The 11,202-nt window shown below is 42.9% G+C and overlaps 1 protein-coding gene across 1 annotated transcript; it reads left to right on the top strand.

The window, feature by feature from the left end:
* Positions 1 to 243: 243 nt before the first annotated feature.
* Positions 244 to 971, top strand: LOC114826381 (REF/SRPP-like protein At1g67360). Its single transcript, XM_029106474.2, has one exon. It carries the CDS (start codon positions 309 to 311, stop codon positions 969 to 971), a length of 663 nt encoding a protein of 220 aa, XP_028962307.1. The 5' UTR covers positions 244 to 308.
* Positions 972 to 11,202: the final 10,231 nt, after the last annotated feature.

The following is an 11,202-nucleotide window of genomic DNA, read 5'->3' as shown; positions in this document are numbered from 1 at the left end:
TACCGCCACCGAGCACCGCCACTGATCGAGCACAGCCATAGAGCACCGCTACTAAGCACAGACACATAGCACAGCCAACAGACTTCACCTTGTCAATTCCTACCGAGCCCACACCGTCATCATGCACGCCATTCCTCTGACAGCCGCTCACAATGTATTTACCATTTGTCACAGAAAATGTAGATGTTATGTAATACACTTTATTCACATGACCTGTATGGATCTTCGGAAGCCTTTTTCCCCTTTCAGTCGCGACTTCCCGGAATCTCAAAAAAAAAAACGCCGCGAAGAGAAAGAATCTGCAAACGATGGCCACCGTCGATAAGGGAGTAGAGATCGGCAAGGAGAAGGAACTGAAGCACCTAGGGTTTCTGAGGGTGGCGGCGATTCAGACCCTGGTGTGCATTTCGAATCTGTACGATTACGCCAAGCAGAACTCCGGGCCGCTCAGATCGATGGTCGGGACGGTAGAGGGAGCGGTCACCGCCGTCGTTGGTCCCGTTTACCGGAAGTTTAAGGGCGTTCCTGACGATGTCCTCACTTTCCTCGACGCCAAGGTGGATGAAGCCACAGACAAGTTCGACAAGCATGCTCCTGTGGCCAAGCAGGTTGCAAGCCAAGCGCACTGCTTGATCCAGAAAGCAGCGGAAAAGGGGCAGAGAATTGTAAGGGAGGCTGAAACTGGTGGTCCACGCGCAGCTATTCACTATGCAGCTACTGAGTACAAGAACTTTGTCTTGAACCAATCTGTGAAGTTGTGGGTCGGACTCAACAAGTACCCTTCCATCCACACAGTGGCACAGAAGGCTGCACCAACCGCTGCGCACTGGTCTGGCAAATACAACCACATCGTAAAGGACTTGACCCGTAAGGGCTATGCCATCTTCGGCTATCTACCCCTGGTTCCGATCGATGAGATGTCTAAGGCAGTTGAAAAGGGAGAGACGGAGGCTGATTTTATCGTCAATTAACGTCTTCAGCAAAGTCCCCGACTCGGTGTCCCAAATCTTACAGGACCCGTCGTGGCTGACGGAGACGACAATCGAACCGTCGCGATTGAAGCTCACAGAGGTCATAGGCTGGTGCTGGAGAATGAGCAATGGACTTGACCGCTATGGAGAAGTGCCCTTGTTGAACTGCTGAACACATATTGCCTTATTCCACATTGCTGAAATTGATTGAACCATCCAAATGGAGCAAAACACACTGTGCCACTGTCCCAGCAGGAGTCGGTTTCACATCCTGGAATTTGATCATTATTGGATCACCAGATACCTTGATATTCAATTCTGGCAGATTTTTTTTTTTTTTTTGCTGATAGGTTGCCAGCACAATCTCCGGAACCGTGGACGGCTTCTCTGCTGTGGCAACTGAAGGTGCAACTGTAAGCGGATCGACCCTGACTTTACCGACGGTCCAACTGCCCACAAGCCCATTTTTCAGCTTCAAACTCAAAGAATTTGAGGAACCCAGAAACTGGGACTTCAATGGGAGAAAATTTGATGATCTGGGCATTTGGGGTTTGGAAACATTGGGCAAAAGATTGATGCTTTGAGCTCCATTGCTGCAGATTTTGCTCACTTGGGCCATCTCTCTCTCAAAAAATCTCTTTCGAGAGTTGTCTAAATTGGTGTCTCTACAATTGTGGGAGCTTGGCGGAAGGGAAAGTTGGGGGTTTTGGTGAGAATGGTCGTAGGTAGGGATTGATGGACTCTAACAATTCACCAACCAATTCTGCCACCAGAAGTTTGAAAAAGAGATGGGGGAGATGAGGGCTGACGAGAGAAGACGAGAGCAGATCTACCATTTTCTCTGAAGCTTTGCAAATCTATTTGATCCCAGCACCTTTGAACCCTAATCCTGAACCATTGCATCTGAAGGCTTTGTGGAGCTCCGACCGAGAGAAGACGAGAGTAGGCGGCGGAACGGTGGAGAAGGAAGGACGATCATCGAGACCATCGATTCGCTCGGTTTCACATTCCCCGCAGCCATTTTAGCAGAGAGAGTGAGACTTGTGAAGATGGGCTTTGAGAGCTGGGCCCGGTTTTGAAATTGGTGGACAAGGAAGGAGATGGGCCTGGTTTGATTTGGGTTTCTTCTTCTTGGAGCTGGATTTGGACAATAGGCTTTGGGCTTGGCCAACCTCCTTTTGATGGGTTTATTGCTGCTAGATAGAAGACATATATATATATATATATATATATATATATATATATGTATGTATAAGGAATTTTTATTTTTTTAAATACATAAACATATGTATTCATCATTTTTTTTTTAATAAAATTGACTTTCTTTAATAAAACATTTATTTATATTTTGATGTGACTGAACTCAAAATTTTGAATGCTCGAGCTGCCTACGTACCCTTCCAAAGAAAGAGATCAAGTCAAAACGTAGTTCAAATACATACATATTTTTTTTGTATTTTCTTTTGGTGGTGCCGTTTGCAGTTTCAACTCGTGCAGGCAAGGAGCGATTTGGTGCCGCCTTTTGTGCTCGTGCGGACCAGGAGCGTTGGTGTCGTTTGCAGTTTTAACTCGTGCAGGCAAGGAGCGTTGGTGTCGTTTGCAGTTTTAACTCGTGCAGACAAGGAGCATTTGGTGCCGTGTTGCAGTTTCAGCTCGTGCAGGCAAGGAGCGTTGGTGTTGCTTTTTATGCTTGTGCAGACCAGGAGCGTTGGTGTTGCCTTTTATGCTCGTGCAGACCAGGAGCATTGTGCCATGCAGTTTAGGCTAGTGCAGGCAAGGAGCTTTGGGTCGTCGCCTTTTATGCTCGTGCAGACCAGGAGCGTTGGTGTTGCCTTTTATGCTCGTGCAGGCAAGGAGCGTTGGTGTCGTTTGCAGTTTTAACTCGTGCAGACAAGGAGCATTTGGTGCCGTGTTGCAGTTTCAGCTCGTGCAGGCAAGGAGCGTTGGTGTGTTTGTCAAGCAATTTTGGAGAGGCGTTCCTCATAATCTTCATAGCAATGAGCCTTGACCGAGTGATTGAAGAAGTCTTCAGGAAAGAAATCACGCATTGTGATAGGGATGGACGATCTATGTGTCGAAATTTCATCATCTTCAACACGTTTATGTTGCTTTGAAGGTTGACAAGAGCTGCTTTGCCCCCTTTCCAATTGGCGGACATGTGGAGGAGACGTATGCTTCTTGTGCAATTTCTTAGGAGTGACTTGAGTCCATCCTTCAATTTTGCTTGTCTTGGACGATGCCCCCAGCGGTTGAGGTGAAAACTTTGAGTCGGAAGAGCCAGAAGTGAAGGTGGTATAGTTTGACTTCGCCACTTTGTCAAGATCTAGCTCGATGATTCCTTTCTGAGCCAGTTTCATGATAAGATCTTTCAGCACGAAACATTTTTCTGTCGGATGACTGATGAAGCGATGGAATTTACAGTATCTTGGATTGTCGGTACGATTCATCTCTTCCGACCGTCTGCACTCAGGCAAACTGATCACCTTCTTGTCCAACAGGTCATCCAGCATGGCAACCACATCAGAGTCGGGGAATGGATAAGTCTTCTCCTCAAGCTCCTTCAAAGTGCGTCTACGCATCTCTTGATCACGAAAAGCTTCGTTTTGAATCACCTTGCCTCGTGTGGAGATTTTGACGGGACCTGTATTGACCGTCATCGCTTCCTTGGTGGGTTTCCATGCAGTCTTTTCCGCCTTTGTCCCAAGAACTTTGTCGTCCTTGTAGTCGGTGACCGGTTCTTTCTTCCCATGATGGGCGATGCTCAACTCCATGTCATGGGCGCGAGTGGCCAATTCCTCGAAGGTCCGCGGTTTAATGCCTTGAAGGATGTATTGTAAACCCCATTGCATGCCTTGGATGCACATCTCGATTGAAGAGGTTTCCAAGAGCCTGTCCTTACAGTCAAGGCTTAGAGTGCGCCATCTGTTGATGTAGTCAATGACTGGCTCGTCCTTCCACTGCTTTGTGCTCGTTAGCTCTAGCATGCTCACAGTGCGGCGGGTACTATAGAAGCGGTTGAGGAATTCCCGCTCTAATTGCTCCCAACTGTTGATGGACTCAGGCTCCAGATCCGTGTACCACTCAAAGGCGCTTCCTTTCAGCAAGCGCACAAACTGCTTGGCGAGGTAATCCCCTTCGATTCCTGCGTTGTTGCAAGTTTCAACGAAGTAGGCCACGTGCTGTTTCGGGTTTCCCTTTCCATCAAATTGCATGAACTTTGGTGGTTGATAACCCCTCGGCATCCTTAAGGCGTCGATCTTCTTTGAATACGGCTTTGAGTACAATCCGGAGGTACATGAGCTCCCTTCGTACTGTGCCTTGATGGTGTTGGTGATCATCTCTTGCAGCTGCTGGATAGAAAGAGATCCCATGAGTGCCGCTGCTTGGTCTGGCTCCGGCTTCCCATCGATTTTCTTCACCGGGGGTTCTTCGTCTCCGCCAGCTCTTCCCTTTAGTGGATCATCCTCTGGGTCGGGTTTATCGCCGTCCTGCGCCTCCAGTCGGTTGACTAGTGCTGCAATTTGCAAGTCTTTTTCTTCCACAGTTCGGGTTAGCCTTGCGATTGCTTCATTCATTTGAGCCAGCTGCTCATCGATTGAAGTTGCTCCAATAGTCATGACTTGCATGGCTGGACTGTCGCTTGAATCGGCATCGGAGAGCATGGATTCGGAGTATTTCCTTGGGCTTTCCCCCCTTGGTGCCCTTAGTGAGGCTAAGGTGATCAAAGGCTCATGCCTTGGGTGTTTTTGTTCCCTTGGCATAGTTGATGCAGAGGTGAAAGAGGCGGCAGAAGTAGCTCTTGCCATGCTTCGAGTCGTGATGCCCAAAGTGACACCAGTTGCGACGAGGACGCTTTTGTTCTTTGCGCCGGTTGCGGGAACAGTTTGAGTCTTCCTTGATGCCATTAATTTTGGAAGTGTGCTCGAATTTCTTGAACGGAGAAAGAGATGAGAGGCAGAGATCGTCCCACTGGGCGTGCCAATTTGTGAACACGGAAAATTCCTGAAACAAAAGAGACAAGAAACGACGCGCACAAACAAATATTTGTATTTGATGGTTTTGGGTTACAATCTCTCTCTATTTTGATCCTCTGATTCGATCTCCGTAAGGTGTGTATTTGTGGATGTGTGATTGATCCAAAGGGCCGTTGGGCTTAATCTAAGGATGAACGTTCTTCAAGGGCCGTGGACTTGATCTTGAAGGTGGATTTGAGCGGATCTTCAAAGGGGCTTTTGGGCTTGATCTTTGAAGAACAGTGACGAACGGATCTCCAAGGGCTTTTGGGCTTGATCTTGAAGAACAGTGATGAACGGATCTTCAAAGGTTTTTGGGCTTGATCTTGAAGAACGGTTGGATGTGTGGATTTGTCGACGTTGTTGATCCAAAGGGCCGTTGGGGCTTGATCTTGGATGAACGGATGATGAACGATGGTGCTTTCTTCAAGGGCCGTCGGGGCTTGATCTTGAATTGGTGGATGGTTGATCCAAGGGCCGTCGGGGCTTGATCTTGGAAGAACGATGAACGAAGAACACTTTCTTCAAGGGCCGTCGGGGCTTGATCTTGGAAGAACGATGAACGAAGAACGAAGAAGGCTTTCTTGATTCTTCGGGAACCTGGATGCTTGAGAGCTTCGGAGTTTCAGAGCTTCAGAGCTTCAAGGTGTAATATGAATTGGTCCCTTTAAATGAATGAAATGGGCTTGTATTTATAGAATTTTCCAATGCCTAATTTTGAATATAATATCCCAGATGAAATAAGTCGTTTCTGCCAGGTGTTGACACATGTCCTATTTGATGACTTTTCCAACTCATTTCAATTTTCGTTTAATCACATGCTACGTGTAAAATTTATGTAATACATGAGCGTTGACACTTTGATTTATCGGTCAACATTTATTTACCGAAATTTCGATGTCTACAGCCACAATCAACATTTAATTAACTAGTTTTTCTTAATTATTAGTTTATTAAATAATGAATTAATTTTAAAATCTGATTAATTCAAATGATATGGCTTTCCACATCAAATGTCACCTAAGGTGGTATGAAAATATGGTACGTACAAAAACATGATATGAATAACATTACTCAAAAAGTAAACCTAGTATATAATCTACTTCCACTCCTTCAAGCCAACACAAGGGAGCACACACTACTATATTATTGATTCTGCTTCTGGTCTGCAGCGCTGCTTGCTCAAGAGATTTATTGCAAAAATTAAATAAGCCATATAAATAATAGCGTACTGCTGCTGCATTTGCTCTCCGGCAATGCAACCTCCACCTAGTCATCAGCCACCGCCATAAGCGCGACCTCGATCGAACCCCATAAACTAATAGTTATGCCCTAATTATCCAACTGCGTTAGTCAATACTTCTTAATTATCAGAAAATGTTCATTTACATATGCTTGAAAAGAAATTATGACTTGCCGAAGCCAGGACGTTTTTGAAATGGACAAACATGCTTGAATTTGATGAAGCAAATTCTTGAAGTTGATTAAATGTCAGAAGATTAAATTCCTCACGGGACGTGCATTGTAGCTGTGCAAGAACACTTAATTTCTGCTGCGTCTAGTGGACTTGGCTTCTTTTCAGGTTCGTATTTTATGTTGTTAATTTCTGGATCTTGCCGATTTAACATTGTTATATGTATTGTGAAGGTGAGCCATATATATAAGAATGTTTGTAGCTAACATGTAGATTTTAATTTAGCTAGACGTTAGTTTGATCTATCCTTTATAAAGTCTCGGAAACTATTGGTCTAGTAAATTATAACGTTCATATAATTAATACAGATTTCTTATTCAGAACCACCAAGGTGGGTGTGGGATTGTTATTGCCTATTGGTTACTTGCAAGATAAGCCTTGTTCTCCAGTCATTTTCACTTTTTGTTGGTCATGATATAGCTCCAATCATTTTGGGGCCTTCGGTTACATAAACCAACAGTAGTCCAACCGCTATGAAACGAAATGTCCTTGACCACTACGTACCCTTACACTATAGGGCCTTCATTCCATCAATGGCACGATTGAAATTCTACTTCTTGGACCCCTGTTCTTAGTACTCTCTTGATTTTCCAGTAGCACGGTAAATATTTTATCTTAGTGGAACTGAAGCAAAGCACGACTGAATTTCAGTGGATTGTGGTCACTCTACCGCTTACAAGCACTTCAATGTTGGAATCCCACATCGGTGGGTGAAAAGAAAACAATGGGGTTTAAATATGATTACCCCACTCCAACTAATATAGAGGCATTTTGTGATAAAACCTCACAACTGACGGATTTGGTAGGTGATAAAATTGGGGACAATATCGGTGTTGTTAGAGTGGGGCCTCACAGGCCCGCTGATCCAAAAGTCCAACATAGTATCAGAGCCAAGGTTTGGGCCCGTGCAAACCAACGAGCTTGTCACCAAGAAGGAAACAAGCAGAAACAGGACTTAACAGAGAGTCGGCCTCTGAGTTCCATTGAAAACAAGTCTAGACTCTTAACTTAGAGCCGATTATGAGTTCCATTGAAAACAAGTATGGACTCTTAACATAGAGCATACCTCTGATTGAAAACAAGTATGGACTCTTAACATAGAGCCGACCTCTGAGTTTCAATTGCCTGTTGAAAAACACGCCCACTAGACCTTGTTCTTTAATGTAACCAACGACAATAGACTAAACTAGCAAATATAGAAAAACTTAGAAAAACACAAGAATTATATTCGGCAGAACTTTTGCCTACGTCCAGTTGTGATTTCTCTAACTGCTCACTTAATTAATAATAAAGATTACAGAACTTTTGCAAACCCTAGAACTAATATCAAAACTCTCGACTGTCTTAAGCTGTTTTCTCTCTAAAAATTAAGCCTTGTTGCACCCTATTTATAGGCATAAAGTCGACTTACATGTCCCAAGGCTAATTGAATTCCTATTTCTAAGTGGACTAGGAAATTACACTTATCCAAATCCAAGTAGACTTCCTGAAATCCAAACCTAAATTGAATAAGGAAAACTGAAATTCTTTCATAATCCCTCTAGGACAAGAATCGATATACCTCTAATTTTCCTAAAACAATCCTAAACCAATTAGGACATATTTGACGAGCCAAAATCCTAACAATCTCCACCTTGGTGAGTCAAACCAAGTCTTGATCGTTGCACCCCAAAGTATCTTTGAACCTTCTTGAAGCAGCTTTGGAAATCTTCAAGAGTCTTCACCTTGGCAATCTTCTTCTTGCCTCATTGCACCTTAAGTGAGAATGTGCTCCACTTTAATCAATCAACGAGATTGATCAAGTACAAGCAATGCTTGAACTTCTTGGCCATCACTATCTTTGTAAGGAAATTTGCCGCATTGTCATCTGTATGAATCTTTTCAATCCAAATTTCCTTAGACTCCACCCAATCTCTGATTCTGTGATACCTTGCTTCAATGTGCTTTGATCTTCCAGAAAAAATCTAATTCTTTCCCAAGTGAATGGCACTTTGACTATCACACTTAAGCTTCACACAATCTTGAGTGATTCCCATTTAACTTACCAAGTATCTAAGCCAAATCACTTCTTTTCCAGCTTCAGCCAATGCAATATACTCTGCCTTTGTGGTCGACAAAGCTGTAATTGGTTGCAGTAGTGCCCTCCAACTAATTGGTCATCCTGCGCATGTAAAGACATAACAAGAAGTTGACCTTCTCTTATCCAAGTCCCTTGCATAATCGGCATCCACATATCCTAACACCCATGCACTTTCCTTTTGCCTCTCCAACATAATCTTTTGTCACCAAGAATCCTTCTAATAACACATAATCCATTTGACTACATCCCAATGTTACTTTCTTGGATTTGCCATGTATCTAGAAACGAAACTAATTGTTTGCACTATGTCAGGACATGAGCATACCATTGCATACATGAGGCAGCCCACGACATTAGCATAAGGCACCTTTTTCATTACTTGTTGCTCTTCCTCGGACTTAAGACAATGTTGCCTGCTTAACCTGAAGTGAGCTGCCAAAGGAGTCGAAATTACCTTTACTTCTTGCATGTTGAACTTCTCAAGAACCTTTTGAATATATTTGGCTTATGATATCCAGATCCTTTTAGCGGTCATATCTCTCTGAATTTCCATGCCAAGGATCTTCTGTGCAACACCTAGATCATTCATATTGAACTCCTCGCTTAACATTTTTTTCAAGTCTTGAATTCGAGACTGGTCTTGACAAGCAATTAGCATGTCATCCACATATATCAATAGCAATATGATCATCCCATCTTGGAACACATGATAGTACACACAACAGTCATATAAACATATTCTAAAAATGATTTTTAGCGTGAATGAATCAAACATCTTGTACCATTGTCTTGGAGACTGTTTCAGGCCATACAGGGACTTCCTTAGCCGACATACTAGGTTCTATTTCCCATATTCAACAAACCTTTTTGGTTGAGCCATGAAAATTGTCTCCTCTAGATCCCCATGAAGAAACGTTGTCTTCACATTCATTTGCTCAATCCCATGTTGAGCTGCCATTGCTAAAAGCAATATGATAGAAGTATGCTTGACTTGTAATACCCTGAAAAATGTAAATATAGGAATTTGGCATTCATAATTATGAATATGTAAAAAGAATTGGGAATTTATATTAATTCATAAAATTTTAGTTTTATAGTAAACTAGTTACGAGGTTTAAAGTTTGGATATTAAGTTTTGAAAATTAGTAGACCTTTCAAGGTCAAAATTTATGTTTTTGAATAAAGCCCGATCTCATGAACGCGTAGACGCAAACGGAACGTAATTTGGAGATATAACGAAGAAGTTATTAACGCTTAAAGTCGAGGGTACAATTGTAAATTTATCTTTTATAGGATGCTTCAGATTTTTGGAGCCAAATCTGGAAGGCCACGTGTGTGGCCTAGATTAAAAGTAAAAAGGGTTAGGCGGTGGAGATGGAGGATAAATGAGGGAAAGGAGGGAGAGAAGAGCCAATCAGGAAAGGGGGAGATGAGAGAGTGACCAATGAGAAAAGATAGAAATGAGGGGAAAGGAGAGGAAGGAAGTGCACCGGATCCTTCGACCCGGTTCTATGTCATCAACCCGACCCGGTTTCCTCCACCTCCACCTCCTCTGGTGGCTTTTCATCGGTTTTTCCGACGAATTATGCTACCAAACCATCTTAAAAAGGTTCAATGACCTCCCCTTGACTGATTCTATCATAAATTAAATAGATATTGGCTCTGAAACTGTGCAAACCCCCACAGGGGGTGTGCGAGTTCATAGGTGGCGATCCACCAAATCTGAAGCAAACTCTCCCAATTTTCACCACCCACATGTTCCTTAAGAACTCAGGAATAAAGCCCAAACAAGGTTTGGGGCGTCGGAGCTGCTATGGAGTCGAATCAAGAACACCCATTTCTAGGGTTCCCGGCGGATTTAAGGCAAATTGGAGCATTTCCGGGCTAAATTGCCCTTGGTCACAGGTATGAAGGTTACTCTACGCATTGAGATCTTCATTACTGTAATTTTTGGTAATTTTTAGAAATAGTTGAGTTTCCGGCGAGTCGGGGCGGCCGACCGCCACCCGCGGCGGCGCACGGCCAGGAAGTCGACAATTACTTTTTATGCGAATTTCGTTATTCAAATTATGTCTTTAAGATCAAAATTGCTGTGGTTTGAATATTATTACGATTTTGGTTTAACTAAATATATTCAGATTTTGTTTAATTTTGGAATATGTGAACTACGAAAGGCTTGATCCCGCTCCAGGGTACGTAGGCAGTCTAACAGTGTTAGATGCAGCCTTAAATAACTCGAGAAATAATTCTTAGAATGAGAAGTGTGTTATAAAAGGAAATAGAAACAAGATGAGAATAAATTTGTACGTTGATGTTTAAATCTTTTTAATTATGAATCAAGGTCGGAAACAAGACATAGAATTAAAGGAAGAAATTTAGTAAATAATTTGAGTTTTACTTTCTTAGTCGGTTTTGAATTTAAGGTAAGGATTAGTGGATTGAATATGTTAGAAAATAAACAATTAATGGTAAACAACTAAACATGATTTTTAGGTTGGGTCTATCAAAAGTAATAACATTATTTCCCGAATAAAGAATTTATTCAGGGCGGGGTGTTACATGACTACAGGTGAAAAGATCTTATAATAATCCACCCCTTCCTTTTATGAGTACCCCTTAGCCACGAGCCTCGTTTTGAATCTCACGGCATCTTATTCATGTAGT

This window comes from Malus domestica, chromosome 01, assembly GCF_042453785.1.
Source record: "Malus domestica chromosome 01, GDT2T_hap1".
Classification (NCBI taxonomy): Eukaryota; Viridiplantae; Streptophyta; class Magnoliopsida; order Rosales; family Rosaceae; genus Malus; species Malus domestica.
The sequence above is the reverse complement of the archived record's forward strand: the minus strand, read 5'-3'. Positions and strand labels throughout refer to the sequence as shown.

What these genes read in the sequence shown, in the direction of transcription:
- LOC114826381 (XM_029106474.2), top strand. Translation starts at nt 309, where the DNA reads ATGGCCACCGTCGATAAGGGAGTAGAGATCGGCAAGGAGAAGGAACTG.